The sequence below is a fragment of the Miscanthus floridulus genome, chromosome 5, assembly GCF_019320115.1.
Source record: "Miscanthus floridulus cultivar M001 chromosome 5, ASM1932011v1, whole genome shotgun sequence".
Taxonomy (NCBI): domain Eukaryota; kingdom Viridiplantae; phylum Streptophyta; class Magnoliopsida; order Poales; family Poaceae; genus Miscanthus; species Miscanthus floridulus.
In genome coordinates, this window is record NC_089584.1 from 112335223 (window position 1) to 112352027 (window position 16805).

General features: G+C 46.4%; 1 protein-coding gene across 2 annotated transcripts; it reads left to right on the forward strand.

The window, feature by feature from the left end:
* The first annotated feature begins 480 nt into the window (after positions 1-480).
* LOC136453070 (lipoyl synthase, chloroplastic-like) lies at positions 481-4237 on the forward strand. 2 transcript variants are annotated; one of them, XM_066453648.1, is made up of 7 exons: positions 484-858; positions 1016-1197; positions 1408-1498; positions 1595-1752; positions 3331-3502; positions 3593-3703; positions 3854-4237. In XM_066453648.1, exons 1-7 carry the CDS (start codon positions 550-552, stop codon positions 3932-3934), a joined length of 1104 nt encoding a protein of 367 aa, XP_066309745.1. In that variant the 5' UTR covers positions 484-549; the 3' UTR covers positions 3935-4237. The 2 variants fall into 2 exon arrangements, with proteins under 2 accessions (XP_066309746.1, XP_066309745.1); XM_066453649.1 differs by lacking the exon at positions 3593-3703 and having other exon boundaries at positions 481-858.
* Positions 4238-16805: the final 12568 nt, after the last annotated feature.

Sequence of the window (16805 nt, forward strand, 5' to 3'; positions counted from 1 at the left end):
GTAATTTGTGGCAGTTTGAGCTTCCATTTTTCAGCATATATGCACCATGTTCCAGCATGTATTTTTCATCATGTGTCCATATACATGTTCCATCAGTAGTACACAGGAGGAGTGGGGGTGAGAGAAGCTACGAGAGTGCTGTGGGGTGCCTCTGACCCAACCGGGACCGGCCTGGGAACAAAAGAAAAGGGCGAGGGGCAGGAAGGTCATTTGCCAGGCCCAAACAGGCCTCCCAGGCTGCCTTCCACGCTGGCGAGTTCATCTGGCACGACACGTCGGCGAAAATGACAAATCCGTAGAAGGCAAATTGCATGCAGTGACAAATATGTAGGAGCACTTTTAACACTGGCAACTAGAGGAGTGGCAACCGTAAGAGTGGCAATAAATTAAATTGCCCCCCTATTTTACCCCTGGCTTCTGAAATCGTCCAGCTGGTTTGCTCCCACACAAGGGGTAAAACGGGAACAACCTCACCCCTCCGCTCCGCTTGGAACACATCGCCTCCACGGACCACGGCTACAGACCGCACGCCCGATTCCGCAGGCAACGATGCAGAGCTCGCTCGCGCGGCCGCTGCGGCCGCCGGTGCTGGCTGGATGCGGCGGTAGACGGGGCCACGTGGCGCCACGCGGCTTGGTATCCGTGGCACGGTGCCGCGGTGAGGCGGCGCCGACGGTGGGGACGGCGTCCAGGGCGCCTGTGGGCCCGTACACCGGGAGGGACCCGGAGGTGAAGAAGCCCGCGTGGCTGCGGCAGCGCGCTGCGCAGGGGGAGAAGTACGCTCGCCTGCGGGAGTCCATCGGCGAGCTCAAGCTCAACACCGTCTGCGTCGAGGCACAGTGCCCCAACATCGGCGAGGTACTCACACGGATGTCTCCATCCGCGTGACGCACATCGCGTCAGTACCTACCCGTGAGCCTAGCAGAAGCTGATCAGTGCCAGCGGTTTCTGCGAGAGGAGCGCTTTGGTTTGGTGTGTTGAGTTCTGACGGAACCGGTTGCTTTTGGGGGCGCAGTGTTGGAACGGAGGTGGAGGGGCCGGCGGCGAAGGGGACGGCATCGCGACGGCCACCATCATGGTGCTTGGTGATACCTGCACGCGCGGCTGTCGATTCTGCGCTGTCAAGACCAGCAACAAGCCGCCGCCGCCGGATCCCCTGGAGCCTCTAAACACGGCTTTGGCTGTTGCAAGCTGGGGGTATGATCTCTAGTAATCCTGCCTGATTGATCATCTGCAGATTATAAACTGTTAGGTTCTCATAATTCTGAGTGACTAATCGTTGCAATTGTAATTGGTGATATCAAAGTAGACTTAACAATTAACAGTGCATTTTTACTATAAATTGTATGTTGTTTCTGTTTATGTGGTTGATTACATGGCTGATCTAAGGAATGCTGCTCTTTCCAGAGTAGATTATGTTGTGCTAACCAGTGTCGATAGAGATGACTTACCTGATGGTGGAAGTAGCCATTTTGCTCAGACAGTGAGAGCTTTAAAGGTCTGCCTTATCCCATGCTTTTTGCTGTGTCTTAGTTTGTTAAAATTTGAACTTGGGTAAAAGTACTGGCTGATGTTTTCTGAATTTTCTCGTCAGGAGCTCAAACCTGGAATACTGGTGGAGTGCTTAACCTCGGATTTTCGAGGTGACCTGGAGGCTGTCTCATCTTTGGCAAACTCTGGCCTAGATGTTTATGCGCACAACATTGAAACTGTGAGGAGTCTACAGAGGATTGTGAGGGATCCCCGGGCAGGGTAATGTGCTCACAGTATTTCGTTTCTTTTAGAATTTTTTGAAATGTAAACTCTGAAGTACAGTTAACTCAATTTCCAAATTCCCACGTGTCATTGACCCCTAGAGATTACTATCCGTTGAAAGTTCTGAAACATTTAATTTTAAACAGTCAAGTTCCAGACTTTTGGTCATTTAATTAACATTGTGATATTCTCAATTGCAATATGTTTATTCCACTTGTACATGTGAGTGCATGTGCTATTACCATCATCAAATCTTCCACGAGTGACGCAAGCTGTGCAGAGAGCTCCCGCTCTGTGCGGGGTCTGGGGAAGGGTGTCAGTGGCGAGCGAGGGTACCACTGACACCCTTCCCTAGACCCCGCACAGAGCGGGAGCTCTCTGCACTGGGTACGCCCTTTTTTAAGTTCCAGACTTTTGGTCATTTAATTAACATTGTGATATTCTCAATTGCGATATGTTTATTCCACTTGTACATGTGAGTGCATGTGCTATTACCATCATCAAATCTTCCACGAGTGACGCAAGCTTTTGGAAATTGAAATGAGCGTCTCATCTTAGGTTCATGGTAATGTGCTTGCATGAATCTTGAGGGTCTCTGGATGCCTAAGATAGTTGATGTACCTACATATACAACTAGAGCTCTCTTGTTGAAACTAGCTCCATTTGTAGTTAAAAAAGACTCAACCAGTGAGAGAGACGTCCCCCTGCCTTTTCCCTTAAGAAGTTTGTGCCAGCCTTCAAACCCGGACTGGTGACACGGGTTTCATTGAGGTTTGGACTTAAATGGTCTAAGCAGTGTAACTCGGGAGAAGTTGGCATGGAGTAGCATTGTTATTTTTACATCCTTCATTCCATGAGAATAATCTACCATGTCCTGGATGAAGCTGGCCTAGCAAAGGCAAACAAAGCATTGCACCTTTTCGTTGCAGGATCCTGGCCTTCGACAATTCCCCAACATGATTGTGTATTTGAGTATGATCAACTCAGGCCGCTTATGCGTTTTTGTTTGTGGGTTCAGTCTTAATTGTTAAATCCATTTTCCTGGCAACCGTGAATCTAAACTTGATCCAGTTCCACCGACATTTATCAATTGAAGAAAATTATATTTCTAGGTAGCAAGCTGCTGCTGAAGCAATAACACAGCGTGCATGAACGTGTTGTATTACACAACATGTGAAAAGAAACAGGTAGATATATTATACACATTGCAAGCTTAAAATGAAGAACAAAGTCTTAAAAAGATAGTTTGATAAATTCCTGGTTGTGTTACTTTCTAATGTTAGTTTGTAATTGTTGAATGGATTTCCTTTATATGGCTCTAACATTTTTTTTAGATAATAAACATGCCATTGAGGCCCAATTTTCATGAGTTCATCTGGCATGCTATGTTCATTTGAGTAGATTTTATATAACTCTTTATCTCATTGCTAATGCTAGTGTTGATGACATTATTCACAGAAATTATTAAACTAGTATCTTCTGGCAATTCCCAGCTAACCTTTGTACTTATGTTCTATCTGATGAATCATGATCTCTGACATTGTAAACATCTTTTCTGTCGCCTCATGAGTACAGGTATGATCAGAGCTTGGCAGTTCTCAAGCATGCAAAAGATTGCAGGGAGGGCATGATTACAAAGTCTTCTATCATGCTCGGTCTTGGAGAGACTGATGAAGAGGTGAAACAAGCCATGATGGATCTACGGGCAATTGGTGTTGACATCCTTACTTTGGGTCAGTACTTGCAGGTTAGCTCATACCCACGGTACCTATTGAATCTAGATATCCTGTCATCCCTTCTTCCTGTTATTAACATTGGGCACTATTTGATATCACAGCCAACAGAAAGACATCTAACGGTAAGAGAGTATGTGACTCCCGAAAAGTTCCAGTTTTGGAAGGAGTATGGAGAATCGGTTGGTTTCCGATATGTTGCTAGCGGACCCTTGGTAAGTGTTACATGCAGCTGATTACTCCCTTCAGTTTTACCCTCTAAGCAGTAAATACCGAAAAAAAAACACCACTCCAAAATGGCACTATAAAGCTAAAGTACCACACAAGTAACAAGAACTCACTTTATATCTTTTGATTTTTATCAGGTTCGGTCTTCCTACCGTGCCGGAGAGCTCTTTGTCCAAAATTTGGTCAGAAATAACAAAACTGTGTCTTCCTCATCTTAATCAAATATCTTCTGCTAGAGCAATCCATGGGATCGGTACACACTGTATGTTAAGAGCGGCAAAACAAGAGTAGAACAACGTAATCATCTGGTTCTTCCTAAAGCTGAGACCCAGCTCTGTTTTCCTTTTCTTTTCGGATAGTATGAGCAGCACCTTTGCTCTCTGCAGTAGTTGCTTGCCCCTGTTGAATAGAGAAAAAACGAGGATGCCAATTCTTTTCTGTATACACGATAAGCTGTTCAAGTATAGTAGCCTGTATGAAACTGTCTCCATGTTTTGGATGATTACACATTGCTTTGGTCATCATTTCATTTGATAAAAAAGAAAGAAAGAAAACGAGGAAAGCTGGAGGAAGAGGATGTCGCACTTTATTCTTCGTGTCCATGGGCTTCACTAGAGTACTTGAATCATGACAAGTAGATGAGCTGCATCCCATGATACACTTGCCAAGGTGCCGGAACTCATGAGATGCTCTGCATCTTCTTCTGCACTTGGTGCTGCCTGCTGCCGTGCTGCGCATCATTCATTCCAGTGTGATAAAGCCATAACGCTGATAAGTTTCCGAGTCAAAGCAAGGTGGGTATACACAACCGTTCGGCAGGCCGTAAATGAGGCCGTAAACGATCGTGGATTATTTACGGCTGGTTTGGTGTGAGAGAAAAATACCGTTCTAGCTTATAATCCATGATTGTATATGAGCAAGCGAACAGGCTTGATCAGTTGCCACAGCAGCTGGATTTTGTTATTAAAACAAGAAGGGCAGGGATTTAGTTGTCAACTGAGAACGAGATATGAAGTCGATATGCGCAGCAATTAGATCCTGTTGTAAAAGGGCGCAAACAAGACAAGCGTAGCGGGCACTCCTCGCCGCGCCACGCGAGACAAGCGTGCGAATAACCGGAAAAGTGGCGTTGCGTCGCTGCACATGCGGCGCCATCGGTTCGTCACCGGTCTGTTCCACTTCTCCAGATCTGTATCACTGAAGCGTCGCTACACATCCACAGGCTCTGCTCTGCCTGTCCATGAGCTCTAGCGCGGTACCACCACGTAGGCACGATGCGGCGCGGCTCTGCAGCTCTGCCGTTGCTGCTGCTGGTCGTCGGTCTTTGGCTAAAATAAGCAGTGCGCAGCGCCAGAGGTGGGGATAAGATAAGCAGTGTTGCACCCTCCCTCCGTGGTAACGTCAGATCAGAAAAGATCGAGCGTCGTGATCTACATGCCGCTCTCATTTGGGACGTCTCTATGTCACCGGTGAAACCGGCTGTAGTTCTATCGGTAGTGACGTTTTCCCATGGTAACAGAAGCAACTAAAAATGAAAAACGTAATAGTTGAATATATTTTTATAATAAATTTGTTTGAAGATATAAATATTGCTAATATTTTATAAAACTTAGTAAAACTTTTTTTAAAAATTAATCAGCACGAGTTCCACGGCGATTCTTTTTACGGGACGTAGTAGTTAGTATCAGCCACTGTGTCTGTGTACAGCCGTTCGTGAAACTTGACGGAGCAGTACGTGCTTATTTGATGCTCACCTGCTACCATGTTTCCATGTACCAGAGTTCACATCAATCCCTAATGGCTGGCGGTGGCCACTCTCGACTTGTCAACTTCACAGATCTGTTATCCTAGCTGGCCCGGGACCGCTGAAAGCCAGTACACCGAAAACGGGTAGTAAATCGCCACACGGCACCGCCTGTAAAGCTGATAACAATGGCATATGCCGTTCTTCTTCAGTTGAACTGATTAAAGGCACACAATGCGGCCATCGACCCTGCCATCCATCTACCGGTCTGTTTGTTGTTTGATTTTTAGGCTAATAAATTCGGCTGATGCTAGTTTATTGTAAGAGAAAAATACTGTTGACTGACTGATAAGTTAAAACCAAAAGCGAACAGGCTGTACATCTACTCGTCCTCGCGTACTTTCAAGCTTGGAGGGCACTCACTGAGACTTGTTTAAATCTAGGGTGCAAAGTTTTAGGGTGACACATCAGGTGTCACGTAGAGATGTCGCATGAGGTGTTCGGATACTAATAAAAGAATAAATTACTGAATCTGTCAGTAATCCACGAGATGAATTTATTAAGTCTAATTAATCCATTATTAGTATACGTGTTACTGTAACACCACATTGTTAAATTATGGACTAGCTAGACTTAAAAGATTCATCTCCATGTATGTGTAAATATTCGATGAGATAAGGAGTAAACTTTAGGAGAGGCTACATAAGGCCTAACTCCAAATCCAAAGGACCACGCGACACGCACAATTTACTTTTTTTTAAGGAAAACACGGCACGATTTACTTGCCCACCAAGGCCCTATTCATTTGAGCTTATCAGCCAGAATCGATTCTATTTTTTTAGTTATAGGAACAATATTTTCTCTCACAACAAATCAGTCCTACCAGGGGCGGATCCAGCGGTGGGGCGGGGGGCTCAAGCCCCCCTACCCAAACCGAATCAGTGCAAATTACTGTAGACCCTCTATGAATTTTTAGGCAAAGTTCTATAATGTAGAGAGTTAAGACTTAAGATCGAGCAACAGTATTGTTCAGTCCCCCTAAAATATTTCCTGGATCCGCAGCTGAGTCCTACGAATCAACCGCAGCCCTGCCGAACAGGGCCTAGTAACGGGGACGGCCTGGCGCCGGGCCCGGGCGGCCGATGGTCCACGGCGTGATCAGCTAGTCCGTGATGCAACTGCAGAGGTGAGAGGACCCGTACGAATACCAACCCAACAAACCAGCCGCGGGGCTGGCGAGGAGGAAAAAAAGTAGCGAGGACCCGTCACGGCAGTCCGCGGTCGGCAGCGGCGCAAAACCCCAAGATCTGGCAGCGTACGCCCCGAGCCGAGTCGCGCCGCGTTTGCTTCGCGGTTCGCGGCGCCCACCCGGCACACGTACGCGGTCCTCTCCGGAGCAGGTACTAGCAGCGGATCCCAACAAGATCTGCGGCAAATTCTGGGCCGGTCCGGTTCCGCAGAGGCTGCCCGCGCTCACGGTCACGGGCGCAACGACGAGCGCCAAGCTCCAAGCGGCGCGCCATTCCCTGAGCCTGGGGCAGAAGCCAAGGACGCGGGATTTTGCCGGCCCCCGCGGACCCCCAAAGCCGTTTATGGTGCATGCCACGCACCGCCCGGCACCACCCCACACGTGCACAGCGCTTCGTGGTACTTGCGACAGCAGCTTCGTATCTAGGATCAGATCACTCCGCATCGGTGCATTCTGTAAACCAAACGACAAGTCACCATTGTCTCGCTGTCACGACACTGTCGTCTATCTCAGGCTGCCGTACTACCACTAGGCTGTTCGTCGGTGTCTCGCCGGTGGCCCAATCTCAAGGTCGGCAAAAAAAAGGCGAAAAAAGGTGGGCAAAATTCAGCATGTGCGGTTCCGCCGCCGCGGAGTGCTGGCAGGACGGGACGGGGACGGCGGGGCGATCCGAACGTGCACCGTTGCCAACGGCTATCCACCTTGACCCTAACGGACTCCCCACGCCCACGCTGCTACGACACATGCGCTGCACTGTCCAGCTCCAACTTTTATTTAGCAGGCCGGACCTGGAATCTGAAGACATTTTCTTCCGTAATCGTCCCTTGTGGTCGAATCATTCGTTCGTGCTTCCCCCCGAATCTTTTTTTTCCCCCGAGCGGCCAGCGCGTCCAGCCGGCCGCCCCACCTCCGCCGGGCGGAGAAGAAAATGACGCCGCGGCCACGGCGTGGGCCGTGGGGGCTGCCGAGCCTGGGCGCGCGCTGGCCCTGGAACGGACGCGCCATGTGCAGCGCATTTGCAGCGTACGCACAGCGGCGCCCGGTAGAGGACCGCGACTGCGAGCAGCGAAAGGTCGGCAAGCTTTGCCGATGTGTCCGATCGCCTTCGTATAGCGCATTGCAAGTGCGTAGCCGTGTTTCTGTAAAAATGCTTTCGGAGCCAGGTCAGGTCGGGTGTTGCATGATTCACGCCATGAACACTTGCCGGGCATGATTACGAGGGCATTAGCCGACTCCACGCAATGATGTATCGCCCTTTTCCCTCCTTTCTCCCTCAGCCCCGGTTCTTTGACAGGCGCACATTGCGCCACTGCCTCCACGATCATCCTCTTTGTTACTCTCAAGCAAGTCTCGACGACTCCGAACGGCGGCGATGATTGCCAGTGTAGGGAGCGCTCGGGAGGGCGGCAGATTGTGATGGACTGGACCAGCCTGGCAGCCCGTGTTATCAACAACTGCTCCGAGTCTCCGATCGGTAGATTATTAGGGGATGGCCGGATTAGTACGACTCTAGGAGCACTATTCTTCGTCTCCAGCGAGCAGTGTGGCCCGGCAAGGAAGAGGCAGAGGAGAAAGAGGAGACATAAGCCAAAAGCAGGGAGCTAAAGTGAGCCATGGCGAGCGTTGCGCTTTTCAAGTTGCTACCAATCAGGGGTTAGGATAGGACCACACACGCGCCAAAGCAGGCTACCAAAAAAAACTACTCAGAATGACAGTGTTCCTCGGTTTTTATCTCTTTGACTGTATGCAGCCTTCCTGACGACCGGTGAGCAGTGCCAGTGCGGTGCACGGTGCTGTCCCGGGGAGTGCACACTCATGTGATTCAGTTTCTGTACATGTTAGGTCACCCTCGGTGACATTGGGCTTGCCCTCAATTAATCTTCTCTAAAGCAAGTTAGTTAATCATACAAAAACAATTTTCATAAAAAATCATGCAAAAACAATGAGTAGTTTAGACCAGGAGTAAAATCTTAATCTGCTATGCGCCTATGCCTCACACATCAACGTCCAATATGTTTTTGAAAGGAAAATGAAATGTCAAAGCTCCACCTTTTCTTGTGGTTTTCATGCTATTTGTCCAACGGAGACAAGTGGGCTGGCACCAGGTGGAGCCTTGTTGGGTTCTCGGTCTTGTGCTTTGGATCCATGAAACTTTTGGTACCAATGATCATTGGATGTGCCACCTTTGGAACGGGGGGATCCATGCGAGTGAAAGCGAGAGCATGCACTGCCGGCGGTTGCTGAAGCACACCAAGATTTTTATACTGCTCGGCGAGGCGGTGGAGGCGTGGTCGCGTGGAGCAGGAGAAATTTTGTTTCCCGAGAAAGTGCAGTCAAAGTGGCAATTATCAAATGGACACGCTCGGTCTTGTGCTCCAAAGCTCAAGGGTCGGGAAAAGATGAAAAACTGGGGCCGATGTCCCAAGCTCCCGAGATCCTAGTATATGTGTTTGCAGTTTCTAGTGGTATTCCTGCAGCGAAATTGTCTGTACTAGTACGGCTGATCAAAAGGGAAAGATTTAGGTCCCGTTTGCTAGGAGGAATTCAGGAGGAATCTGAATAAATCTGAATAAATTTGTGAGAAAAAATACTGTTTCGGATGAAAAAAGAAGCGGATCAAGCCAGATTTAAGGGTACGCAAACAGGCCTTAAACTGGTTTTGCAGCCACACCATGTCATTGCAGTCTTGACTCTTGCCGAGGCATACAGTTTTTTTAAGGAAGCCTTTATTAAATTCTCACTGTACTGTGGTGCACTACACTACACACTACAAATAAATAGTTAAGCGATATATTTCAGTGACTATTTGTAAATTAGATAGCCACTTATGCACTGGGAGAAAATAGCATTGACTACATGCGCCAACTATTAAGAGACCATCATAACCATACAATGTGAAGCTAAATTCTGCAGAGTAGTACAAGTATGTAGAGTAATAACCAAATAAATAGCCTGTAGAAACATTCTTTTCTTTTTTTTAAATAACATCATTCATGCTAAGCCATAGTACAGTGACCAACAAGTTGCGCCCACCCTTAATAGAAGCAAAGGTTTTAAGTCTTTACTAAATTCCCTTAACCAGACACAAAGCAAGTAATATGCGGTGAGGTTTAGTTATATTTGTGGTCAACGATGAGTCGATGAGGTTCAGTTATATTTGTGGTCACCTGAATAATGGACCAATCAACCCAGGCAAAGTGGCAATTAAAGAACATGTCTAAATTTAATATTTGTTAATTCTACTATGTATAAATTTTTTAATCTGACATAATCCATTAGATCATCATAAAATCTAATGTGCATATTTTTTTTCACTTTCCCTGTTAATCTCATACTCCCTTCGTTATGAAATACATGGTATAGATCAAAGGTTCAAAATTTGTCCCGAATTATAAAATATTTTGGATTGCTCAACTCTATCCATGCATTTTTACTTTTAAACCCCATCCATGCATACCTTATAAGGCTCTGTTTGGATCCCATGATAAAACTTTAGCCCTGCACTTTTAGTCGTTTTTTGCCACGGGGATCTAAACATGGGGGCTAAAAGTGAACAAATTACTAAAAACTGGGCTAAAATTTTTTGCTTCCAAAGAGGCCCTAAACTAGGCTAAACTCCCTTGGGGCGGGCGCTAGACGTCCCATACCCCTTGCCGCTCGCATGCATGGCTGTGCATTGATAATTAAATGAGGCTAAATCAGTCATTGTAAATTAGAGGATTAAAATTGAGCCTATGGATCCAAACAGCCCAGCAAAACTAAAGTTTAACTTTAGGGGCTAAACTTTAGTCCTTAGACCAGTGATCCAAACACCACCTAAGCACCATCTTGCGCAAAATGACTCCTATAATTGTTAAGCGAAATGATGACATGCATGCACGCTTTTTTAAACTATGCATTACTAGAAAAACTAGAAGCGAGTTGATATAGATCAAAGGTTTGAATACTGTATTTTTTAAACGATTTCAATTTTTATTTTTTGATGAAACGAGATTTGAATACTGTATCACTTGAACCGGACCGATCCATGATGAAAGGCGGCGCGGATAGTTTGGATCTCCTAGAGCTGTCGTTCTTTGGAATCATAGCTTCATGGATCATGAAGAAACTCGGGTTTTGTGTAGTTTAACAGCCTGAATTTTTTGTTTTTAGTCCTTTTTGAAAGTTTTTCACAAATACGCTCTGAGGTATGTTTTTAAAATCTGGACCCTCACCTCGGCGCCACAGTAATTGGCGCCGAGCTTACACGTCTCGGCGTCATAGTTTTTGGCGCCTAGGTCTTGGGGCCACGCCGACGACAAAGCAGAGCTGTCGGTGACATGGTAGCCAGCTCAGTGTCGTGGATCTTGGCGCCGAGCCGGCCTTACATGTGGGTCCTTTTTTTCCTCTCTTCCTTCCTTCCTTTTCCTCTCTTCCTTTCTCTCTCTCGCCCGACGCCTCTTGCCGCCGGCGCCGCTCCTCCTTGCCCCGCCACGCCCCGACCACCGTTGCCGCTCCTGATCGGCCATGCGCCCCGCCCTACCCACCGGCTCGGCGCCCCGTCCCCCCAGGCCCGTGCGGCCGCGCCCCGTCCCCCCAGGCCTGCGCGACCGCGCCCCACGCCCTCCATCCCCGGGCGTTGCGCTGCGCCAGCCGGCCGCCCCACCGCCCGACATGGCCCGATCGACCCGGCCTCCCCGCCACGGTCGCCTGGCCAGCCACGGCCGCCGTGCCCCGCCCACTCCATGTCGTCAGGCCAGGCGCTGCTGCCTCCCCATCCTCCACGTCCGGCCACACGCGTTGGCCGTTCCCCGGCACCCCATCCTGTGGCCCTCCACCACGCCCCGCCCCTCCTCCTACTCTCCACAGCGTCGTGCACTGCCATCGTTGGACAGGTAAATTTCATGTATATGCAATATAGTTAGTGAGGTTGAATTGTTGTGTAGTAGTTAGTTTATTGATGTACTTAGTATGGTAATGTGATAACCTATTTAGTTTAATTAGTTGGTGATCTAGAGATTAGGTGATAACCTAGTTAGACTATTTACTTAGTTAGTTAGCTATCTATTTAGTTAATTATGATAACCTATTTAGTTTAATTAGTTGGTGATGTAGTGATAAGGTGATAACCTAGTTGTTGGACATGTATGGAGCTAGTCACTATGTTATTTGCGAAGCTAGCAGTTACCTAGTATGTAGTTGTTGGCACGTAATTTGGACTAAACGAAATGTGTTTGGTTTGTGTATAAAATAGATGGACAACCTAGTGAGCATATATCATGGTGGCATCGTGGAAAGAGATCGCTATGGATATGTTGAGTCTGTTGACATGCAAAGCGTGCCTGTGTTATTCAATGAGAAGCCTTTATTTTGTGAGTTGGTTGCAAGGACTCGGGAGGAGCTACATTGTCATGATGATGATTGCATCGCAGTTGAGGGTGTACTTCACCTTGGTTCCCCTCCCAACATCCTAAGGAAGATGATCTTAATTGGGTGTGCGGATCAGTGGGAGAACTATATGAGATCACCTATGAAGAGCTAGTTCTAAAGTTTAGGCGTGGTTGTACGTCGGGTGTTAGTTGATCTCGTCCCTCATGGGTTTTCTCCACCAATGGGTCAACAGGCACACTATGACTCTCCCATCACGAAACCTGATATGGATGTGGAGGTTGCACCTACGGTTCCCGATGCTCAATCTGCCCCCAATGAGCTAGTTGGAGATGCTTGTCAGACTCATGATGTTATGGTAGATCCTCCTCATGAGATCCCTTTGACACAGAATCATCCAAGTAAGTGTCTTATCCGCATAGTTATTGGGAGCTTACCCCCTTTCTTACACCCATTTTTTTAAATTCTTTTCTCATTTTTCTACTTATGTTGTAGGAGACATTCCTGATAATGTGAATGTACCCACTATTGCTGCGTAAGTGCACTGTGGAGATGGATTCTGTGGCTCCAATAGTGTTGAAATTATGAATGATTCGGAGCCATATGAGATGGAAAGGGCTCTTGATTCTGATAATGATCGTCCTGTTGGAGAGCTGACTGAAAGGATCGAGATGACGACAAGAGGGGGGTGAATAGTCCTTTTTAAAATTAATCACGTCGGCTAACCGAAATAAGTATGAAATTAAGAACTATCGGTCTAGCCAAGACTATACCCCTCTATCTATATTTTCTAGCACCTTCCAAAGATACTAATTAAGCAACAAAGGTGCCGGGCTAGCTAGAGCTCACCTAACCAATTTTAGGAGCAAGGCCACACAAACCTATGCTGCTAGTACTTTAAGCAACAAGGGAGCTCCTACACAAGCTAGTAAGCAAAAGCACAAAGCCACCTAAGCTTACTAGCAATGCTCAATAACAAGGCAACCAATGCCAAATTAGAGAGCGCAATTACTTAGCTACACAAACTAAGTAATGTGACTAACAAGGTTACACAAGCCAAATTAGCCACGCAAGGGAGCTACTTCTATGCTACACAAGCAAGAAGGTAACTAGTAAGCTACACAAGGTAACTAATTACAAGAGCAACTACATAAGCACAATGTATATAAAAGTAATTACAAACTTGTGTAACAGGGATACAAACCAACGGGAAGAATAAGGTTGACATGATGATTTTTCCCCCGAGGTTCACGTGTTTGCCAACACGCTAGTCCCCGTTGTGTCGACCGCTTACTTGGTGGTTCGGCAGCTAATTAGCATCACCCGCTAGGCCCACACATCGAGCGCCGTAAGAACCTACCCCTTGAGTGAGGGTAGCTCAATGACATGCTTTACTAAAGTTGCTCTTCGCAACTCCCGCGGGGCGAGCACAATGCCCCTCACAAGCACTTCTCCAGAGCACCACACAAGCTTCTTGCGGGCTTCGACGGAGACCACCACCAAGCCATCTAGGAGGTGGCAACCTCCAAGAGTAACAAGCACCACCGACTTGCAACTCGATCACCTAGTGCCACTCGATGCAACCTCACGATGCAATCGCACTAGAATCGCTCACTCACACAATCGGATGATCACTATCAAGTATGTGTGAGATGGAGGGCTCCCAAGCACTACTACACAAGCCACTAAGGCTCTAGTGTGCTCTATCTTTTTTGGCCCAAGGCCAACCATGGCTTCTATTTATAACCCCACGAACAAATAGAGCCGTTACCCCTTCACTAGGCGTTTTTTAGGTCGACCGGATGCTACACCGGACGCACCGATCGTGCATACCGGACGTGTTCGGTCGCTATACCGGACGTGTCCGGTAGCTGCCAAACCGCCACGTGTCCGACCGTTGCCTCCAACGGCTCTCTAACATGATGACCGGATGCTCAGCACGAAACGATCGGATGCTACACCGCTGCGTCCGATCGAGTCTAGTAAGCCTCCAGGGCCGACCGGACATGACAGTTAGAAACCGACCGGACGCTGAGCCTCAGCGTCTCAGCGTCCGGTCAAGTCCAGTAAGCACCCATGGACGACCAGACACGTCCGGTCACATCGGACCAGATGCTGCCAGCGTTTGATCAACCGCTCTACCGAACACTGCCTTTTCTGCTTCACACCGGACGCGTCTGGTGTGGCGACTGGACGCGTCCGATCGCTGAGTACGCCACCAAATACCGGACGTGTCCGGTCACCATACCGGACGCGTTCGGTCACTTTGTAACCAGTGCGACTCACTCGTTTTCATCACCAACTTCTTCTCCTTTGCAAATGTGCCAACACCACCAAGTGTACACCATCATGTGTATGTGTGTTAACATTTTCACAATCATTTTTCAAAGGATTAGCCACTCAACTTGCCACGCCACTCAATCCTAGAGATGATGCAAAGTTAGATCACTCGAGTGGCACTAGATGACCAATATGTAAATAAGTTTGCCCCTCTTGATAGTACGGCCATCTATCCTAAATCAGGTCATAAACTTCTCTACACACCTATGACCGGTGAAATGAAATGCCCTAGGTTATACCTTTGCCTTGCGCATTCCATTCCATCTCCTTCAATGTCGATGCAACACATGCACCAACACGATCAACAATGATATGATCCACTTCATATCATCACGTGATCATATTGGTTCATCGATCTTGACTTCACTTGCTCTTCACCATTGCCATCGTCCATCGGCACCAAGTCTTGCTCAAGCTTCACCGCCACGCGGTCCATTGCTCCAAAGCCTCCGACTTGCCCTTCATGCTTGCAACCGGTCTATCAAGCTAAGTCTTGTCTTGATCTTCTCCACCTTGATCACATGACTTAATGCCATGTCTCATGTGCATTTAAGCTACTTCATCACATGTGTGAGCTTTGCAACATCTCCAAGCCATTTTCACCTTCATGGCATGTGTTGCTCACACACATGTACCTGTGGACTAATCACCTGTGTATCTCACATAAACACAATTAGTCCACCTAGGTTGTCACTCAATTACCAAAACCAAACAAGGACCTTTCAATCTCCCCCTTTTTGGTAATTGATGACACTCTACAAAGATATGAAAATTAAGCTCTTTTGGATTCATGTTGCTTGCCCAAGCAATTTTACTATGTGAAAATGATTTTGGACAAGTACCACAAACCCGAAATGGTAGTATTAGCTCCCTCTACATATGTGATAGAGTGTTTGATTTGAAGGTCGCACATATGCATAGATTAAAATTGTGGGAGATTAATTACTACAAAATGATGCTAAGATGTATAGAATAAACCTTTGAAGCGTGTACCAATCGGAGTTGCACCTTTAAGTTCATCCTTAGCACCATGGTTAGCTAGACATCACTTGGTAATAAAAGCACTAGATACCTTGTGAGATCAACATTAAAAGCAAGGTACTAGCATTATTTTGAAAAGCATACCAAGTGTCTAGCTATCATCCTATGCATGCTAGTTATCAAATCATCATTCAAGTTCTACAACTAGCATACACCACACAAGCATGCATATTGAATTTAAAAGCTTATGCAATGCAAGCAAGCACATGAATATGCACATATCAAATGCAATCAATCAAAGTTCATGAGCTTGCTCCCCCTACTTGTGTGCTTCTCTTGTCCAAGAATTTTGATCCATCTTTTTTCTTCAATATTGCTCCCTCTTTGTCTATGTTCATGTCCAACCTCTATTTCTATATCTCATCTCTCCCATTGTACAATCTCTCCCCCATTCAATTAAGCTTTCATATCTTTGTACAATCTCTCCCCCTTTGTCATCAATTTCCATAAAAGGTGAGTTTCTCATTGATGCAAGGGTATACGTTTGGGGTAGATGGTTGAGGCTTGAATCTTGCATTTTTATGGACATTACTTGATTGTTGGAATGACACCATTTGTAGTTACCACTTGTAATTTGTATAGGGCTTCTTGAGATACCACACTTAGATTCTTTGATCTTGTTATCAATTTGTGTGACAACTCCCCCTTTGTGATAGCATGGGTCATCCAATTGATACACTTGAGCTCTTATAGGTGAGGGATGCATTCTTCATTTGATGATCACTTAAAGTTGAGGATCACTTGTGGAACCATTTTATTGTATGATTGATATTATGTGTAGATGTGATATCACTTGAAAGAATCTTCTAGTATAGAACCACTTGTTGGATTTTTCAATAAGAACCATTTCTTGAACATTTTCTATCTTCATGAGTACCACTTATAGGATATTACTTGTAAGTTGATCTAGACATAACTTGTAGATTCTTGATGAAATACTTGAGTCTAGATACTATTTGAAACATACAACCTAGATATCCATTTGCATTATTGTCTTATGCTTGTACTCTTATCACTATCATGAGCTTCTATGATTGACTTGAATTAAATTGATTTGCCTAAGCTTCCAAGTCTGGTTTGAACCAATGACAAGCTTCTTCACACCTCTTGCAAGGGTTATCTTGCCAATATTGTACTTGTCACTTGTTAGCAATCTAAATTGAGTCAAGTACTTGGGTTCACTAGCTCATGAACAAATTCATATACTAACCACTAGATCAAGTAATCATTCAAACAATAGTGGTAGGCTATGAATTTAAATATTTCATTTGTTATGCATGATCCTATGAAGCATGTACTATATGCACTAACCGCATACTAGTAAGGGATGAAATGATCATGCACATTA